This window comes from Eurosta solidaginis, unplaced genomic scaffold (assembly GCF_040869045.1).
Source record: "Eurosta solidaginis isolate ZX-2024a unplaced genomic scaffold, ASM4086904v1 ctg00000027.1, whole genome shotgun sequence".
Classification (NCBI taxonomy): Eukaryota; Metazoa; Arthropoda; class Insecta; order Diptera; family Tephritidae; genus Eurosta; species Eurosta solidaginis.
The window spans coordinates 207824-229999 of NW_027137063.1; the positions used below are offsets into that span (position 1 = coordinate 207824).

Here is a 22176-nt window from a genome sequence, read left to right on the forward strand (position 1 = left end):
TTAAACAAAAGTATATTTACATTTAGTCATTTGAAATTGTGTTTGCCTTTATTTGTTTTTAGTTTTTAAGTTTGAATTTTTTTTATTCGCAATAAAAAAATTATTGAATTAACTTGCATAAATAATAGTTCAAATACTAAATCTTAGATTGTAGAAGTTAATTTAAATTTATTTGAAGCTACATAAGTATTTTTTTTTTTTGGTTTTTCAATAATTTTTTATAAATTATTTAAAAAATTTTAAATATTTATGACGTAAAAGCGAAATTATGCTACAAAAACAACAAACAACATTAAAGAAATCGAAACCGCTTCTTAAAAACAAAACACTTTTTATATATAAAACATTAAAAAAAGGAACTAAAAATATAAACAACAACAAATTGCAGTACGTATTTCAATGAAAAATTTCAAAAATATAAAATCTTTTAATAATTTAAGAATAGACTAAATAAAATAGTTGTTAGACTTAAAAAATATTTAACACAAATTTAAACATTACTAATTAAACTTTAAAAATTTGAAAAGGCAACTAAAACACACATAAATTCAAATATTAAACCCAAATGACAAAGCAGCTAAACCAGAAAGAAAAATATAATCAGAATGATCATTATTTAACCCTTATTAATTAAAATTGGTTGTCGGTCTGTAAAAAAATCCACTTGAATCGAAATGTAAATATTTTATGTTTTATAATATCGATCTCAAAATTTACAAAAATTAAAAGAATGAAACTTTCGAAAAAGTAAATAAACAAAATTTTTTTTAAATTCATTTCATTTAAAACTTTTATAATTAAAAATTTAAATAAACAAAAATTAACCCCAGCCAAATTAAACAAATAAAGTTTAAACAACCATTTAATCTTTTGCCTTTATTCTTTTACCAATTCCAAACCAAAATATTTTCGAACTTTTTTGCAAAATTTTAATATGCTTTATAGCGCCGAGCGTTGAATGCGATGTATGCAAACGAAAATTTTACCTCAACAAAGATCTGCGCAAGCATAAGCGCCTACATACTGGTGAACGTTTTTACAAATGTGACTTCTGCGATGCTGCGTTTATGCATTATAGTCGCCTTCTGGGTAAAATATATTATACGTAATACAATTTTTTTATATTTATACACACACACATACACTCATGCACAATCTTACACACATGCACAATCTTACACACATGCATACTTAAAATCACTTTTATACATACAGTGATGTGCATTAAAATAGCACCATTATCCTGGTATTAATAAATTTGGCAAACCTGCTAGTGCAATCCAGGCTCTGATATTTGTACCTAGTACTCAATACTCCAGAATTTACTTAGTTACTACTAAAAAATTATAACTACAGATGCACGTGTATAGCTTCTCATATGCGCGTGTATTTGTGAGCGACACTTCTGCGTGTACGTACATATGTGTAGACATAATGATTGATCTATTGATGTGCATACAAATCACTGCTTAGCATCGCTTAGAGGTACTAGTGTTGCTAATATTCGTAACAATATATAGACAAATCTGTAGAAGAATATCCGGCATGCTTCAAGGCAAGTCAAAGTTGCAAGGAAACGCGCTGTTGCACCGTACACCCTGGAAGACGGGAGTATGATATTAATACACATTCTTTTAGAGCTTAAATAATACTGTTTTATTTCCTCACGATCGTCGAGTCTAACGATACCCGTTTGTACCCCACTAAGCACTATGAAACTATTCGGCACTTAAGAAGTCAGCCATATGAAGAAAAAGAAGCACAAACAGATAATCAGTGACATTCACAAAAAGTCGTAAAATTACTATGCCAACAATTTCCCGGTGAACCCCGTTTTCAAAGACAAATACCCTAAACTTGTATTTGATGTAAGCAAACTCCCCAGCGAGACGCGCGTCACTCTGGCTCAATTTCGATTTGGATACTATAATAGGTTAAACTTATACAGAATCAACCCCAGTGTGCCCAATTTATGTCCCGCTTGTAACGTGTGCGCACATGATACCAACCATCTTTTCAATTGCAATGTGGAACCAACGCCTGTAGCACCCTAATCCCTATAGTTCTACCCTGTTGAAGCTGCAAGCTTCCTTGGACTCCCGTTCGAGGATATTGATGTCAATTTGTGAGCGATTGCACCTTTTGAATAGAGCGAAGCACTGCTACAACAACAAAACCTGGATACTTTCTAAGTATTATACTGTATATGTACTTCTAAATTATTGTTCTTTTTGTGTGCTTCTATAGTACTGTTCGGTACATTTACTTTCGAAGTACTTTATTTTATATGTATTTCAAAAGAACTGCACTCTACATGCACTTCAAGGTATAAACTTTTGAAAATTGAAATCATTTTACGAGAAAGAAATTTTTTAACTTTTTTAAAATTACTTTAAAGAAAGGTGACTTTCTGACACCGTCTACGGATGCGCAGTGCTTTTCACACTTACTGAAAGAAATGCCTTGCATTCCCTCAAATATGCAGTAAAATTACGCATCAGTCCTAAAAAGTGACAGTCCTAGAGTTAGACATTTCGTAACTCTCTACATATCTGCACCGGTTATGAAATACTTCGGAGTATCGACAATCGATAATTGCTTTTCCATAATCAGAATTCCCGATCTAAAACTGATTGATATCTTGCAAAAGCGATACTAAATTAGAATAGTCTGCTATAGAACCGCTTGACAATGAGTTGCGAAATAATGCACTGGCTACCGTCATCGACATCGCCGTGTAAAAGTAGACAATTGAACCCATTCGTTGGGTATTACGGTCGTTGTTTTTGTTGTAGCGATAAGGTTGCTCCCCGAAGGCTTTGGGGAGTGTTATCGATATGATGGTCCTTTGCCGGATACAGATCCGGCACACTCCGGTAATAGAGCACCATTAAGGTGCTAGCCCGGCCATCTCGGGAACGATTTTTGTGGCCGCATTAAACCTTCAGGCCATCCCTCCCTCCCCACCCACAAGTTCCATGAGAAACTTGGGGTCGCCAGAGCCTCGGATAGGTGAGGTTGACTATTAGGTTATGGAGAAGCTACATATATATTGCGCTGGAAACCTGAAGGGTTACGCTACACAGCCGCTTGAATCTGGTATTTTAGTCGCCTCTTACGACAGGCATACCTACCACGGGTATATTCTGACCCCCTAACCCGCTGGGGGCGTATTACGGTCGTCACAGTGTATAGCTTAACTCTTGCTTTTATGAAGTCAACGCAGGGTTATCGTTTTGCAATATGTTTTCCTTTGATAGCACCGTTTCTATTTCTACGCACATCACTGTTCACATTACTGCACCACATTCACGCACACACGTACATACACATATAGCATACTAATTGCTTAGTTTCTAAGTCATCTATATTTACGTCTACATACAATTTTCTATGGCTAAGCGCATCTTTGTTAAAATTTTTGAAGTATTTATTTAATTAAAATAATTTTATTTTTCATACTTAACTTTGCTGAATACCTTGCACCACCACCTGCTGCCACCATATGCTTGGCAAAATAAATAAATAAATGTGCACTCAAATAGACCAAGGAGAATACATGCTTTTGCAATAACAAATATGTACATATGCACTATAAATACAAATGTACTCTACATACTCAAGTACTTATGGATGTGCCTTAATTTGCTTTAATCTCCTTATAAACGCAGGGAATTAAATAGGAATTATACAACTAGTAATCTAGACTAGCGTAAATTTTTTACACAAGAAAAAACTGCCTTTAGGGCCAGATAATGGTGACCTAACCATAACCAGATAAAACAGCTGATCGCACCAACCTTATGGAAATCAATGTAATCGATTAATGGTGCCATGCCATAATGCTAAAGCCATAACCATACCATAGCCATCCAATTGGTTTTTGATTTTTCGCCATATCCATAACCTAAAAATATTTGAGTTGGAGAATTTATATTAGCTTTTGTATATTTTATTTATTGTTTTGGATACGTTTCGACTAAGAGACTTATTTTTTGTGGCATATGTTTGTAATTTTTTGCGCTTTCTTAATTTTTATGAAATTTTCACGTTTTTTAGGTTAAGGCACCAATAACTGATGCCAATTTGATATGGATAAGTAAAAATATGATTATGGCTATGGCGTTATGACTATGTCAACTTTAAATCGGGCTTTAGGCTCGGTTTTTTAGTGCGAATTCAAGCTACACCTAAGGGTCACTTGCAGAACGGCAAGCTAATTTTTTAAGTCAGAGTTAACCTGAATGAGGGCTTAAACTCATACATTTTTTACAAATTTTTTTAATTTACTCTGAGCTAAAAAAAATTAACTTGCCGTTCTGCAAGAGGTCCTTAGTTAACTTATGACCCTGCCAGTTGGCTTTTCAAACAGAGATAAGCCGTTGTACTGGCACTGAAAAGAAGTGCCTTAATTGCGGAATTGTATATGACGATGATCGCATTGGAGCGCCGCAAAGGCTTTGGTATTGCCCCCGTTTTCTTTACGCTAGGCGGTCCTGTTATATCCAAATATAAGTAAAGTGAGATGAAAGCTTCGGCGGTATGAAATCAACCTTTGCCGCGGCAGTAGGTGCTAGTTCTCGACCCTGTTTGAAGATACTAGTTTATATTCCCACCAGAGGTTTCGTGTTTTAAGATACTAGTTCACACGGGGCAGTGAAATAATTCCCAAATGAAATAACTCCCATGAAATAACTCCCAATGAAATAAGTCCCAAAAAATGAAATAAATCCCAAATCAAAATTTGAAATGGTATCTTTATACTATATAATCACTTACAATGAGATTTGAAAAATACAGCAAACTATTATGTACATATGTAAAAATTACAATTACAAGAAAACTTGAATAGTATCGTCGAAGTAAACGTAATTTATTTAAAAAAATCGCATTTTTTTATGAAATTAACATAACTTATTAAAAGTAAAAAATAAAAGGAACAAGTCTGCGTAGAACACTTTTCTGCATAGGTGGCCTTCGGCCGCGCTTATAAAAAATAACCCTGGGCTACGCCGTGCCAAGTCCGGGTGTGTGGTATAACCGTGGCTACTGCCACGGTGATGTCCTTCTACGCAGAAGGGTGTACTACGCAGAAGGGTGTACTACGCAGAATTATTGTGCATCGCGCGATTTTTATTCCAAATTTTCTATTTTTTTGTAAAATAAATAAATAGCGTTGAATGAAAAAGGTCCATTTTCCTCGTTGGTACTATTTAAAAGTTTTTCATTAGTTGGAACAATTTAAAGCATCTGGTACCACCAAGCAAGCAGTGAACTAGATAAAATGGCTGTATGCTTGTGTTCGCGGAAAGTAAACAAATAAATCATTAAATTTTACAATAATACGCAAATTTAAACAAATAGTTGATTGTGGTTTTATAAACATTATAAAGTGTACTTATGTATGAAATTCTTGTGAAAGTGTTCGTATGTAGATAAAAAGTGATAGTTATACCATGGTAACTTTAACTACTAATTACTAGTAAATTGTTAATAATAATTAAAAATTACTTACTGATTCTCGTTGGGGAACTGCCTGAGAACCTATGTGCAAAATTTCAAAGTTCAAACCACTTTGGTTTACGAATAAAACCAGTTGGTCCCTTAATGTATAGCCGACCCATAGAAACTGTAGAAGAACGTCAAAATTTGATAAAATTGTATTTTAAAGAAAATGAAATAACTCCCAACAAAAATGAAATAACTCTCAATGCCTGAATTACAAACAATGAAGTAAGTCCCAATAAAAATGAAATAACTCGCAATCTCAAAAAATTATGAAATAACTCCCAAAGAAATTTTATTGGGGATTATTTCATTTGGGACTTATTTCATTATGAAATAATTACCAGCAAAAATTATGAAATAAGTCCCAATGAATTGGGAGCTATTTCATAATGAAATAAGTCCCAATTTGTATGGAAAATATTTGGGAGTTATTTCAGTTTTTTGTTGGGAGTTATTGCATTTAGGAGTTATTTCACTGCACCGTTCACACTCCCACCAGAGGCTTCGTGGCCACACGATTGTATGTCAGCTGTGGAAACTATCAATAGCGATGTTTCGCAACTTCATTGTGAAAAATTTATCTTAGACGGCCAAATTTAATATTTGCAAACAAATCATTGATTTGAGGTCATTGTATTTTGGCAATAGTTTAATACAGTGTCCACACGTAACATTTAGTAGTTCAATCTCCCATTCGTCATTCGAACTCCAACTAAGTGCCGAACTACGTCAAATTTTCCATACATTTTGAGATCGAACCACATTTCGGTGATAATTGATTCTTAACTATGTCGTGAACTACGGTTAACTTGATTATGTTTCTAATTTAAAAGAACTATAATATAATGATGTTGTGAATGAAAGTTGTTTAAAAAATAATTGACTTTTTCGGAGCTTCAACCTCTTTTCCATCCTAAGGAATTAGATTTCCCTTTTTGACAGCACTGCGGCAGAGATCGAAGAAGTCCAAAATATCAGCTCTAAAAGAGTTTGCCCATTTGCTGCTGTCACACGAATGATATACGAATCTTCCGCATGGGCAAGGCAAACACAAACTACAAAGTAAATTATTTTGGGCTTGATTAGGTACCTTGCCCATGCGGAAGATTCGTATATCATTCGTGTGACAGCAGCAAATGGGCAAACTCTTTCAGAGCTGATATTTTGGACTTCTTCGATCTCTGCAGATATCATTTTAAGATATACTAAAGCCGTGTTTTTTTTACACGCGTATACGTTTACGTCTGCGCGTAAAAAAGACGCTTATCCTCCCTTAGATAATGCTTAGGAGGCCCATCTATCGGCAGTTGTTAAATAACTAGCTACAGAACAGGGTGTACCTAAAATCGGAGACACAAACCTCTGGTGGCCATAGTGTATAACATATAGCTGAATCGCTTGCGATCAATGGTGGATACACACCATTTTTAGAGGTGATACATAGAATTAGTGTTGAGGTGAAACATAGACACATATTTCAGTTACATCTAAGTATAATGCGTATTGAAATTTAGTAGTACTAATTTTATGCGCAGCAATTTCAGAAGAGTACTTAAAGTTTGACGCTTAGCAGTCCATATAAAGTTTAAGCGTAAACTCCTATAGATGTAAAAAAAACACAGCTTAAGTTACATAATGCAGTTAAGACAAGTAAGGAAGGTTAAGTTCGGGTGTAACCGAACATTACATACTCAGTTGAGAGCTATGGTGACAACATAAGGGAAAATAACCATGTAGGAAAATGAACCGAGGGAAAACCTGGAATATGTTTGTATGACATGTGTATCAAATGAAAGGCATTAAAGAGTATTTTATGAGGGAGTGGGCCATAGTTCTATAGGTAGACGCCATTTACGGATATAGCCATAAAGGTGGATCAGGGTTGACTCTAGAATGCGTTTGTACGATATGGGTATCAAATGAAAGGTGTTAATGAGTATTTTAAAAGGGAGTAATCCTTAGTTCCATAGGTGGACGCCGTTTCGAGATATCGCCACAAAGGTGGACCAGGGGTGACTCTAGAATGTGTTTGTACGATATGGGTATCAAATTATAGGTATTAATGAGGGTTTTAAAAGGGAGTGGTGGTTGTTGTATAGGTGGTCGCCTTTTCGAAATATCGCCATAAAGGTGCATCAGGGGTGACTCTAGAATGCGCTTGTACGATATGGATATCAAATGAAAGGTGTTAATGAGTATTTTAAAAGGGAGTAATCCTTAGTTCCATAGGTGGACGCCGTTTCGAGATATCGCCATAAAGGTGGACCAGGGGTGACCCTAGAATTTGTTTGTACAATATGGGTATCAAAAGAAAGGTGTTAATGAGTATTTTAAAAGGGAGTGGGCCTTAGTTCTATAGGTGGACGCCTTTTCGAGGTATCGCAATAAAGGTGAACCAGGGGTGACTCTAGACTTTGTTTGTACTATATGGGTATCAAATGAAAGGTGTTAATGAGTATTTTTAAAAGGGAGTGGGCCTTCGTTCTATAGGTGTTCGCCTTTTCGAGATATCGCCATAAAGGTGGACCAGGGGTGACTTTAGAATTTGTTTGTTCAATATGGGCATCAAACGAATGGTGCTAATGAGTATTTTAAAAGGGAGTGGGCCTTAGTTCTATAGGTGGATGCCGTTTCGAAATATCGCCATAAAGGTGGACCAGGGGTGACTCTAGAATGTGTTTGTACGATATGGGTATCAAATTAAAGGTATTAATGAGGGTTTTAAAAGGGAGTGGTGGTAGTTGTATATGTGAAGGCATTTTCCAGATATCGACCAAAATGTGGACCAGGGTGACCCAGAATATCATCTGTTGGATACCGCTAATTTATTTATATATGTAGTACCTGCCAATATTTTAAGGGTTTTTTATTTCGCCCTGCAGAACTTTTTCAATTTTCTTCTACTTAATATGGTAGGTGTCACAACCATTTTATAAAGTTTTTCTAAAGTTATATTTCGCGTCAATAAAACAATCCAATTACCTTACCATGTTTCATCCCTTTTTTCGTATTTGGTATAGAATTATGGCATTTTTTTCATTTTTCGTAATTTTCGATATCGAAAAAGTGGGCGTGGTCATAGTCGGATTTCGTTCATTTTTCATACCAAGATAAAGTGAGTTCAAGTAAGCACGTGAACTAAGTTCATTAAAGATATGCCGATTTTTGCTCAAGTTATCGTGTTAACGGCCATGCGGAAGGACAGACGGACGACTGTGTATAAAAACTGGGCGTGGCATCAACCGATTTCGCCCATTTTCACAGAAAACAGTTAACGTTATAAAATCTATGCCCCTACCAAATTTCAAAAGGATTGGTTAGTTTTTGTTCGAATTATGGCGTTAAAAGTATCCTAGACAAATTAAATGAAAAAGGGCGGAGCCACGCCCATTTTGAAATCTTCTTTTATTTTTGTATTTTGTTGCACCATATCATTACTGGAGTTGAATGTTGACATAATTTACTTATATACTGTAAAGATATTAAATTTTTTGTTAAAATTTTACTTTAAAAAAAATTTTTTTTTAAAAGTAGGCGTGGTCCTTCTCCGATTTTGCTAATTTTTATTGAGCGTACATATAGTAATAGCAGTAACGTTCCTGCCAAAGTTCATCATGATATCTTCAACGACTGCCAAATTACAGCTTGCAAAACTTCTAAATTACCTTCTTTTAAAAGTGGGCGGTGCCACGCCCATTGTCCAAAATTTTACTAATTTTCTATTCTGCGTCATAAGTTCAACTCATCTACCAAGCTTCGTCGCTTTATCTGTCTTTTGTAATGAATTATCGCACTTTTTCGGTTTTTCGATATCGAAAAAGTGGGCGTGGTTATAGTCCGATATCGTTCATTTTAAACAGCTATCTGAGATGAGTGCTCAGGAATCTACATACCAAATTTCATCAAGATACCTCAAAATTTACTCAAGCTATCGTGTTAACGGACGGACGGACATGGCTCAATCAAATTTTTTTTCGATCCTGATTATTTTGATATATGGAAGTCTATATCTATCTCGATTCCTTTATATATGTACAACCAACCGTTATCCAATCAAACTTAATATACTCTGTGAGCTCTGCTCAACTGTAAAGTAAGGCTATATTACTTATTCACCCTAATATATTGTAACGAATTTACTTGCAAATCCTCTTATTTGCCCTTCTGCTAAGTTCGAATCACTAAACTGTTGAATAAATAACTCCAATATGTAATAATGCAAAATGGCCTTTATTAAAGTACTTCACAATAACGCTCAAACTGTGCAACGAATAGCTTGCTTAATAACCAAACTGATTGATAGCTCAAATGAAACTCTACTATTCAAAATAATACTGCTCTTGCTCGCTAGATAGCGTCTTAATCGAAATCTCAAATCAAACTGAACTCCAGCGCCTCTACAATTGCCGCCTTTTATACTCTTTGATTTCAACCTTCGCATCTTCTAGGCGCTTACAGAATCTACTAGTCCAACAGCTCTCAAACTTCTCAGCTGTAACTACAATTGCACAATTTTATAGTTTTTCTCATTGCATACTTATAGGAGTATCTCAGATATATGCATGTGTTTGTGCTTTGACTCTCCGCTGCTCGTATACGTACATGGTACATATGTGTAGACGCAATTATTGTTTCGTTTATGTAGATACATAACGATTGAATTATTGATGTGAATTCACGTCACTGCTTAGCATCGGCTTAGAGACGATAGCATCGCTCAGTGCTGCTAATATTCGTTACAATATGTATGTACATTATATCAATATGTTTACATACAAATAGAAATATGGTATTTACTCCACTTAAATTTAAAATATGCTGTTTGTAAGTACCTTTTTAAGCAACAATTCAAGCATTCATATATTGTTCATATGCACTATTATAAGTAAACTGACAAACAAAAACCGCAGCAAACAAAATGCACTACGCACATACAAAGAGCCAAATGGACAAATGGTCAGCTGTAGTAAAGACAAAGTTGTAGACGATGTGCAGAATGATGTTAATAACGATGAACTTTAGCATAGCTAGTACAAAGAGCTAACTTTTTCTTAAGGCTATGCTTTGACTTGTTTTCACTCTTATTTTATTTCATTTTTTATTTTATGGTTTTAACTCATTACTGTCTGTACCTTGACATTGTCAGTTAGATGATTTGACTAACTGGCAGCGTTGAACAGATGCACTGATGTGTACACCGGTGGTGCTGCACGATGCTGCTGCTGTTGCTGATGATGATGATGAGCGGTTGATGAAGGCATAGACGGGAGGCATAGACAGGAGGCAGTCAGTCATATAGTTGGACACAAACGGTGTCTGTGGTTAAATAATTGTATAGCCACTTTCAACTTCCATGAAATTCTTAACATGTTTTTTATTGTTTTTGTTGGTGCAGTCGTTACTTTTTATTTTGTATGCCATGCGCGTGAAAAGTCAATAAATAAATATTATCAGAGACTTTTAAGTAAAGTGTTGATTACCATGCAAATAATAAAAAAATGCATCATTTCCACAGTGCAGAGCTAAATTGAGGGGATAATAAAGGGTTTTTTCAATTGATAAAGCAAACGTTACATATGGTTGGAAATTAAAAAAAAAACATGTGTGGGAAAGTTTAGGCAACTTTGTGTTTCATGGCATAATTAACAAGAACTTCCGTCCATTTGCTCTTAAGTATTCACAAGACATAAAAGGCATATCCTCTGAATATCTGCTAAGTGTCTAAATTATTGCCCCAACCATTAAAACGGATATATTATAACATGAACTTGGTAACAGTTTACGTATTTTTATAGATCAATCGCGTTTTTATCAAATATTCGTTACTGGCGAAGGTTCAACTTCGAGTCGACTTTTGCTCATATATTTTCGGATTCTACCATTTTTTTTGTAGACTAATTTGAACTAGTTCAACACTCCCACGGAAATATTTCAACACAACGACTCGCTAGCTTGAGGCAAGGTAGTTGCTGCTATACCAGTTCTTTAACTGTCTCCAACGCCGTTCCCTATGCGAGAACCCTCTACCAAGTTCGCCACAAGAAACATTCTTAAGAATTCACTGGGCTTTCGTTGTTTGAATCGTCAATCCTTTCCCAAGTCTTTCTAATTTTGTACTAAAAATATGTGTTGATCTTGACCTTGATTTGAAAGCATTATTGGTAAAACTGAGAAAAATTCTTTACCGATGGTTTCTTAAAGCAACTGGATGGTGAGATATGACCGAGAGTTGCCTTCGATATAAAAAGTATAACGCCATGCTTCAATTAGAAGATTTAATCGCAGAGGGAGGACGTCAATGGGAACTCTTCCTATGCGTATTTTTAGTACGGTTTCCGTTAGTTATTCAGTGATATTTTTCCTCCGCCCTTACAAAATATGGCAAAGATGTTTCGAGCTGTCCCATTCTCGATGTCGGCTATTTTTCTGTAGCTTTCGTGTTTAGTTGTATGTTTGTATAGGCATTTTTTTGTTTTTCAGGCGCGTAGAAGTTCGTGATTGTAATTTGTTTGTCTCTTGTGTCTTGTTTTCTTTTGCTTGTGCTGGCAACCTGGCCAGAATTTGTCATAGTTTTTCTGATTCTATTTTTTCAGTTTGTCCACCATACATTTTGTATAAATGTTTATATTATTTTGCAGTGTATGTATTGTATACCGTTCTTTTGTTTCACTTTTTTGTCAGTAGAGTCCCTTCAAACTATTTAGTTATTAGTAGTCTAAACGCTGTGCTTTTTAGTTGTTGTCTTGTTATATCTTTTTTGTTGCTTCCGTTTTTTGCATTTAATTTTTGTGTTTTGTATAAAAACTGTCAATAATATTCTTATTCATTTGATATTATGCAAGGCGGTGGTGGCAAAGCGAATTCAACTAACTCGCCGTGTAGCAGAATGTCAAGTCAAAAGAAAATTTTCATAGATTTCGATTAACTGACAATTTGTTGTACAAGAAGAAGCAATCAACTGATGGGATAACACCATCTTTAATGAATTCGCCTTGGGCGTTGTATGAAAAATAATCAAGAAGAAGCAATCAGCTGTTGGGATAACAACACCTGGTACTGAATTCGCCTTGATATTACGTTTTGTTTTTATTTCTTTTCATATTTAGGTCCCAAAAGTTTAGTTTTTCTCCTTGCTGTTTATCGTATAAGTCCGTTATTTCTTTTTCAGCATCAACCTCAACATATATGACGTAAATAGCTACACCGAATACATCACATAGATGTTCCAAATATTGTTTGGTATGTAAACTACAAAAGTAAAGATGTTGTCTTGTCCCTTCATTATCCGTTTCTTAATAGTTGTTGCTATTGAATCTGACATAGTTCTGAGGTAACGTGATCTGTCACATAATCACAATTTCTCTCGTTATGTTTATTTCTGTTCCATTTATAAAGAACGACCATTGTTTCAGATATTGGTTTCAACGTTCAACGTGTTTAAGTCGTTTATATAAAATAATTTGAGCTGAGAAGTGGCACTTGTGTTTGCAATGATTACAGGGATCGCATTATAGTCTGTAAACCCCCCATGTGTATTTCATCATAAAAAGCTGGTTTTTATTCAGTTTTCTTGTATTCATTTTTTAATTCTACTCACATTCTCGCTTACACTGCTTAGTTAACAAAATTTATCTAATTAAAGCTCCGCACATCCTTGTGCACCTTTAATTTACGCTTCGTATTTACGCGATTTGACGCCATCTGCCTTCTGTAGAACGCCTCAAATTATGAACTGTCAACCATTCTTCGAATTTGTGCGTATCTACTTGAACGATCTTTTTAGGTTTTCTCTTTATTTATGGTACGTGAGTCTAATATTAAAAGTTTAAAATTCTATGCCTTTAAGCACTAACTTGTTTAGTTAGTAATTTTTCAGTTGTGCAAACATAATGTGAGCAGCTGTTTAGCGCAATATAATAAGTAGGCAGTCTGCATGCATATTACAAAGATTACTATATCGAAGAAGAAGAAAAAAAAATTACTCATCCTTACATTTCTATCTGCATTGCTAGTCAAGGCAGCTGTCACTATACGTCACACAAGTTTATTAGTTCTTGTGGTATGCATTTGTGAATTACAGCTATTTATTTGCTCTCAAGGATCTGTGTGCGAATGCATTTTGAATCAGTAATTTTTCAACGAGTCGGCACAAGGTGTCAGTTAAAGGCAACTGCAATAGGTGTCAGCTGTAATTGTAAGACGGCCCATACATGACACAAAAGCCATGCGCAAATATAAAACGACGGAATTTGTGCAAACGAAAATTTTGCCATACACGGCTCAAAAACACTGCGCAATATTCATTTTAAATGTAGCGCAACAAATGAAACATGCGTTTTAATTGTATAAAAAAGGCACTAATTCTATAAAAAAAAACACTATTTATTTTCCACAGTGCTGGTAATTCACAGTATTAGTCGAAAAACTCGCACCAGAAGCGTTTATTGTCCATTGTATTTATAATTTTTATATTTTAGTTGCAAAACCAGCTCAACTCATTGCAGCACTGCGCAATATTCATTTTTCAACTAGCGCAACAAATGAAACATGTGTTCTAATTGTATAAAAAATTATTATGTATTATTGAATTTGTGTGAATTCCTGTTACCAGCTATGTACCAGATGGTCCTTACGCCTTCGATATTAACATTTTAAGCAATAATTACTGATGTTATATTATCAGAAACCACAGGTAAACTGTGTAAGATTCACCACACACGAAGAAAAAAACATGGGCAATATTTGCAGACATGCGTAAATATCAAAATCGTTTTGATTTTAGCGCAGTTCTCTGCGCAAATAGCGCAACCAGTGCACACACCGGGCAAATCCTTGTGCAAATTGGTAATTGGCACAAGGATACTTGAGCCGTGTAATTGGCGTATAACAGCGATACGTCAAATGTTCTTTGAATGTAGTTTGTTATATTACAGACATATGTACATACATACATAGTATTGTTCACATTGCGTATCCCGTACCACAAAACAAAGGTACGATCTTTATCAATTTGCTTATTGGTTGGTAAATATTATGAATGACAAATGTAAAACAAAGTCGGTTGCAAAATAACAAAGCAAAATCGTATTTACTAGCTATCTTCACGGAAAATTTTCTAGATAATGCGTATTTGCGACAAAAGTATGAAAACAAATGTGTTTTTAATACGCACAAAGCCTGAACATTGTGATCATCGATTATGTGACCTTCCACATATGTATATATGTATGTGTGTTCGTATACCCTGTTGTGCAGTTATCAAAACAAACTCATCTAAAGGTTAATTACCAAAATTCGACACATCTTTGATTTGAAAAATGCGCTCAAACACCCAACATTAACAAAATTGTAGCACACAATGCAAATTCAACTAATTCATGAAGAAGATAACTGATTTATTTATACATACATACATACCTACCATATATACCTACATATATGCGTACGGTTTGAATTACAGCTGCAAATTGTCACACTAATCAATTCACATAGAAATAAATGCATACACACTTTTTATGTATGAATGTCCTAAAGTCCTTTTTGTGGTGTCGTTTCACTGTCGGTTGTATCTCATTCGTCAATTGTCTCTCCTGTTTAAGCAGCTGTTTACTTCCTTTCGCATTTATCACACTCCAAAGGTCAATGTGTGTTTGTACTGCAATTACGTGCTTTGTAGTTGGCGTGTAAACATTGATATGGCCGTGTACTTAATTATACTTTTATGTAATGTAAACTTGTTTTCGCTTTTGTAATATATACCCTGAGAAAAAGGGCGTAAGCGTTAATAAGGGATATGGCGATAGCGCTGCTGCTGCGTTTAGCAGTGATGTATTTACTGCTATAACAGCACTGCACTAGCACCGTAAGAGGATAAGGGGCATCAGCAATGATAGGTAACTGGAATGGACTTTAACCAGTTTTACGCGTCTTAAATTAAGCCGTCAAGTCAGTGAGACCGGCTGTCATGTACCCGGCTTGTACAAAACACAAAAACTTCATAAGTATTATATCAGAAGCTCGTGCTATCACTCTAGCCTAAGCACGACCAGCCTACAATAAACGCTTTCTTTACATCATTTATCATTAATAGGTCATTGGACTGCAAAGATTTCGCACTGCTGCCATTTTTGGGCATAGAAGGTGCCCTCAATAATTTTCTTCAGGAAGCCATCACATCGGCCATAACGAGCCGGTTTTCCGGTATGTGGATTTACATTGAACTAGGTGATAATAGCCGTGTTTTTTTTTACACGTAAACGTCTACACGCTCAAACTTTATATGGACTGCTAAGCGTCAAACTTTAAATACACCTCTGAAATTGCTGCGCATAAAATGTGTACTACTAAATTTCAATACGCATTATACTCAGATGTAACTGAAATATGTTTTTTTTTGTTTCACCCTCTACACTAATTCTATGTGTGTCCACAATTCATCGCAACTGATTTAGCTATATGTTATACCCTATGGCCAACAGAGGGTTGGGTCTCCGCTTTTCGGTTCACCCTGTGGCTGTAGCTAGTTATTTAACCACTGTCGCTAGATGGGTCTCCTAAGCATTATCTAAGCGGGGATAGGCGTTTTTTTTGTGCGTGTATAAAAAACACGGCTAATACCAACATTTTGACCATATCCGGCTGACCCACAAACATTTTTCACGAAGGATGGTTCATAAAGTATACTCAACTTTGTGTTGTCGTTGTTGTTGTAGCGATAAGGACACATCCCGAAGGCCTTGGGGAGTGTTATTGATGTTGATGGTCTTTTGCCGGATGCAGATCCGGTACGTTCCGGTAACAAGCACAAGCAAAAAGAAAGGGTTGCGCTGCACAACCCCTTGAATCGATTTGGTATTTTGGTTACATCTTACGACAGGTGTATCTGCCGCGGGTATATTCTAAGCCCCTATCCAGCTGGGGTGTCCAACTTTGGGTGGAGGCTGTGTGTGGGAACGTTGTTTTGTCTGCTACTATACTGAGAAAAGTTCCTAAAACACTTTATAACTTGGTATTGGCAGTGGTATTAAAGCTGTGCGATTCGGTAAGAAATTCAAGTTAACCCAGAAAAGGCCAACTTGTCTTCTTAACACGAAAGTACTGAACATTCAATTTAATACCATACTGAATTCAGGATTCGAATCTTAGAGTCAGTGGCGAACACAAGTAATTAGGAGTTATAGAGAACAGAAAAATTCGCAGGAAGAGGAGTTTTTCTTCAGTAAGAGGTGGTGTTTCTTGAGGCTTTTCTTCCAAAGTAGCACTCTGATGCTGCACAACCGTTTAAAGCCCTATAATATGTACTCTACAGAGATCGGGGTGAATGTCAGCAATTATAAAATCAGCGTCTCCCGCTGTAACGGATGCATAAAGTCCAAAGCAACACAGGGCTCTACACGAGAAATTGCTGGCACGGTCCCACTGGATAACGAATCGGACCAACTATTGCAACCATAAATAGGGTGATATGTCAGAAATGTCTGATGACATCAGTAAATTAAAGTAATGTGTAAAATTGTTTCATTCAGTTGAAACTCTTTGCAAACGTTAAGCCTTAGGTTATAATATTTTTGTTCAGTTGAAGTATACATTATATAATGTGCATATTTTGTATAGCGTTTATTCGTTCAAAAGCTTTACGTAATATATATCAACTTAATGACGCGCTCCCCCATCCACCCATTGTTTTATTTTGTCAGTTTTTTGTTTGTGCTTCCTAAATTGTCGTATGAAATAAAAAAGTTTCACATTAACAAATAGTAGCTTTGTTGTTGTTTGTCTAATTTCTTTTTCTAGCGAATTTTCTCTTTCATCTATTCATTAGTGAAAGATTTTTGTTTTTTGTATGCATTGGTAGTTAAAGTTCTATTTGGAAAGGATTAGATTTTTCGTGGTGGCAGGAGGTGAGAGATAATTTAAAAGGAAGACAGCTTAGTTTTGTTTTTGTTGTAGAGATAGACAATCTCAGTATTATGTAAAGTTCCCAAAGCTTGGAGGTTTTTGAAGTTTCCACCATACCAATTTTAAGTAATGTTTTGCTATGTTGAGTTATTTTATTTTATTTTTGTTATAGGTTTGTAATATTAAGCTTAATGTGTCGTATAGTGTTATAACTATTACGCTATTTCATTTGATTGAAGGCTTATTAGGAATACCTTCGGAGATATTTTATGTTATATTTGTCTATGCTATGTTATGTCTTATTATTACGTTATGTTATTTGATGACACGTTTTGCTATATTACATTATTTTTTACTATGTTATGCTATGTTAAATTTTGCTGTTATATTTTGTTCTTATGATGGCAGGTTATGTAACGTTTTATCTTAGGTAGGCAACTTTAAGTTGTGTTAAGTTATGCTACACTATGTTTCGTTGTTAAGGAAACTGTTTAATATCATTTGATTCTAGTAGGCTATATCAAAATATATTTAGGCAGTTCACAATATGTACTATTTATTGTATTTCTTTATTCTTAATTGTATTAGCACAGTTGTAGGGTTGTTGTTTTGTTTCACGTGTACAAATATTCCTATTTCAATACAACTGTGAAAGGTATGTTTAGTGTGCTATTTGTGTATGCTATACGATCAGCTGATTTTATTTACCATCACTTTTACAATTCGTGCAAAAGCAAAATGTTGTTGTTGTTGTAGCGATAAGGTTGCTACCCGAAGGCTTTGGGGAGTATTATCGATGTGATGGTCCCTTGCCGGATACAGATCCGGTACGCTCCGGTAACACAGCACCATTAAGGTGCTAGCCCGACCATATCGGGAACGATTTATATGGCCACATTAAACCTTCAGGCCATCCCTCCCATGAGGAGCTTGGGGTCGTCAGAGCCTCGCCTGTTAGTGAAACAGGATTCGCCGCGGATAGGTGAGGTTGACAATTGGGTTTGGAGAAGCTGTATATTTCGCTGGCAACCTGAAGGGTTGCGCTACACAGGCCCTTGAATCTGGTATTTTAGTCGCCTCTTACGACAGGCATACCTACCGCGGGTATATTCTGACCCCCTATCCCGCTGGGTAAAAGCAAAATCGGAAGTAATTACTAGTATGAATTTATTACACTATTTATATTTTGTATTATTTTCTCTTTCGCTAAAAGCCGATTAATTGGGTGAATAGCACACACAATGCATAGTGCATCAAATAGCACAGGATGTTCACACGTTCGGCTATACAACCGTGCTATTTCAATAGCCGAAGTTAGAAATATCATCAATAATGCACTTTGTGAACTCCCTATATATATATTCTGACCTTTGCGTTCTTTTATGTTAGTTTATATGCAGAGAATAAATGCAGTTAAGCCTGCCAAAAAAAATGTATATATGTGTAATCTCAGATAAGGGCGTTCGTCTTTTATAATTTAAGATTATTTGGCCAATTAGCATATTCTAATTGGTTTCACGAATGTAATTCGTTGGCAATACCTTATTCCACAGCTTATCTTTTCAACACATTTTATTTAAGCTCTTTTAGCACTGAATCTGTAATTTATAACAGATAATCCGAAATATGAGTCATATTTAGTATTGAAACATTCAGCTTAAGCGCATTGGAGTCATGATTCTCATATACGAACATAAATGTGTACAGTTGTGAACAAAAAAATAGCACCATTATTCAAAACAGTTTTCTTTGCAAATTTAGTTCGTTTATATATCATTTGAAACCTTTACTTAAAACTTAGTTCCTTTGACTATTAAAAAAAATTGATCTTGAAATAAAAACAGTAGGGCAACGTTGTTTGAAGCATAAAGTTAACTATGGTACGTAAAAAAAATTTTATAAATAACCTCCGAGGAGGCTTAAGTCGAGTTTAACATAATTTGCTTTGTAATGTAATTTTTCCTACAAATTGGCGAGACGAGACAAACCACGGCCGAGGGGCGACCCCGATTAGAAAAACTTTTTTCTAATTGAAACAACTTTTTAAACATTTTTGATGTTTCCTCGCCCGGACTTAAATCTGGACCTTCCGTCGGCTGGACGTAAAAGGTCCGAAAATACGTCAAATTAGATGTTGAACTACTTTCTATAGCCAAAGCGCTCGCCATTGCGCCTTGTGATATGAGCTATATTTTTGCGGATTAAGGCCACTTTAGCACTACCAATTGCAACTTTATCGCTGGCGCTGGCTTATTTGCTAACCTATACACCTACATATATGTCTATCCTCAAGCGAGGAGTTAACATGTGGACTTTTTCACTGATGGGTGATAGCTATATTGAAGGATAAAGCTGTCAGAAGGCTCAAGGTACCCGAATACAGCTGGGTTTTCCAAATGAAGTACCTCTTACGGCATTTAATATCAACTCAATTTAAACTCTGAACTTCTCCGTGTTGCTGTCTAGGTTGGTACGCGAATACGATACATAACTGTAGGTGTTTCTACTTGCTGGGTACATATATATGGGGGTTTCGTCATATTTGTCAAGTATTTGAATATTCCTCGAATGTGACGGTTATAAACGGTGGAACACATTTTTTAAATGGGTTTTTGAAGGAAAAATATAGCCAGACTCCGTCATAGAAAGCACTAAAAAGGGGCAAGGGAATTGTAGAATTCTCCTAGAAGAATTATGCTATTGAGTTAGCAATCCTTCAAAAAAAAAATAGCAGTTGCTAAAAATAATCTGTCTAGTAGCTGAATATTTAACGGGAATACCTTATACAACCTACTTTTAGTTAACTATAAGAAAGCTAGTTATCGAACTACTTCACAAGACATGCAGCGTTACCATAGAAGCAACCACTCACAACATTTTGGTTGTCAACTCATGCAAGTCATGTAGCGCTAATCAACTCTGTCTGCCTTTCGGATATCGACAAAGAAAAATAGTCAGCCTTAGTTTTCGAGCGACAGTAAGAAATTGAGGTTTCAGATTTAGACTTGCTGATTGTACTTGCTATCTGACTAACTCTTGCAAAGTCGTAAGCCTTTTGACAAGAGTTGGGCACCAAGCGCTCAGTAGTTCTCATTGCGTTTCATGAGACTAGTTATACCTGGTGATAAGTGCTTTCAAAGACACTGTCCAATGCTAATCTATGAGGAGCAAACGCATTTCGATGCAGCTATATGGACAGTGAATAAAGTGAAATTATCAACTTAATTTAGGGGTGAAATTCGCTGGTGCGCACATCTCCGAAGAACATATCCAAGTTAGAAATCAGTGTTATCTGGAACAAGATCGTTGTAGTGTAGCGTATCCCAAAGTTTTTGAAACTGATGCTACTATGATTGTGTGTGATATGACAAAACAGAGTTGGATGTTATCCAAGTGAGCTACAGCTGCCATTCGACTTAACTTAATCTTATTTTTTTAAATTAAGAACATATTAGAATCAAACAAATAATTTTAACTTTATACATTACCCGGCTGGGTATTGACTAACATAAAATTGCATAAGAGACTGAACTATAAGCATAAAAGTGTTTTTCTTTTTTCCAAGCTAGCCTCCATTGGTATGGTCTTTCGATGTTCGAAATTAGACTATTTGTAATAAATTTTAATAATGATTTAGTACAAACTCTTAATAAATGTTGGTGTTCTTTTCTGCTTGGGTTGGTGTTCAGGCTTTTAATATTTTCGAAGATATGACTTTTGAACTCGTATAATACCTGTTATATAAACTTGCAAAGAATAAAACTATGCAAACGTTTGAAATGAGAATAAAAGCGAAGACCCCTACATTTTTACTTTTTATAATATCTTAAATAAAAAGGGTCAGCTATGAAATTCGAAAGTACATGCCGAAGTTTCTGAGGCTAACTTCGAAAAACGGACTAACTACTTTTGTGCTAATGGCTCTTCGAAAAATTGTTGTGGCTAAATACCCAGGAAAAAAATTGATTTTTCCCTATCCTGTGATGAACAAATAATGCAATTTTGAGCTTTGGTGCTATTTTTGCACACCGCACTGCACATATGTTCCAGCACGCTTGTATCAGCTTGTGGTCTCTTGTTATTATCTACTTGTCTTCAAAGGTCGCTGCATACGTAAATATTTAGTTGTTGCTCTAAATGCATAGTTTTGTAGATTAAGCACATTACATAGTTAACAAGTTTAATATGCTCACTGCTTTCTTAAGATCATCAAACATACATACAAACAATTAAAATAGCTATTACATTTTGTGCCCGCGTACTTAATTAAATGTCTTATATGTATGTATGTCTTTTTTGTATTGTTGGTCTATATGCATTCTTCTAATTGTAATTGAATTTCATAATTACTAAAAATTCATATATTTATTTTTGTTTTTGCTTTTTCTCCACACACAGGACACATGAAGACACATTTGCCAATAGGCGCTCTTTTGTCCGAAGACGATGTACTTCAGCTGCCACAATGCCAACAACAACAAGAGCAACAACAATCCTACAGACAACAGCAAGAATTTGAAGGTGAAAAAATGACAGCAGCCGAAGAACAAGAGCAACAACCACAGATAGAAATTGAACAACCACAACAAGACGAACATGAACAACAGCAACAACACCAAGACTTGGAGCAGCTGCTTGAAGATGAGACACAAGACATGGCGGTAGAACCACAAACATCTGAACCACAAGCCGGCAATGATGATAATAATGAAGATGTCACAGCAATGGCAATTGATTGCCAATGATAAATGCCTGAATTAGATGACGAAG

General features: G+C 35.5%; 1 protein-coding gene across 1 annotated transcript in view; it reads left to right on the forward strand.

Moving 5' to 3' along the window:
* Positions 1–22170, forward strand: part of LOC137236068 (streptococcal hemagglutinin-like) — a 67009-nt gene extending 44839 nt beyond the window's left edge. The window contains exon 4 of the mRNA XM_067758764.1: positions 21805–22170. Coding sequence (XP_067614865.1) covers positions 21805–22151 — 347 coding nt within the window. The 3' untranslated portion in view covers positions 22152–22170. The remainder of the gene's footprint in view (positions 1–21804) is intronic.
* The last annotated feature ends 6 nt before the right edge of the window (positions 22171–22176 follow it).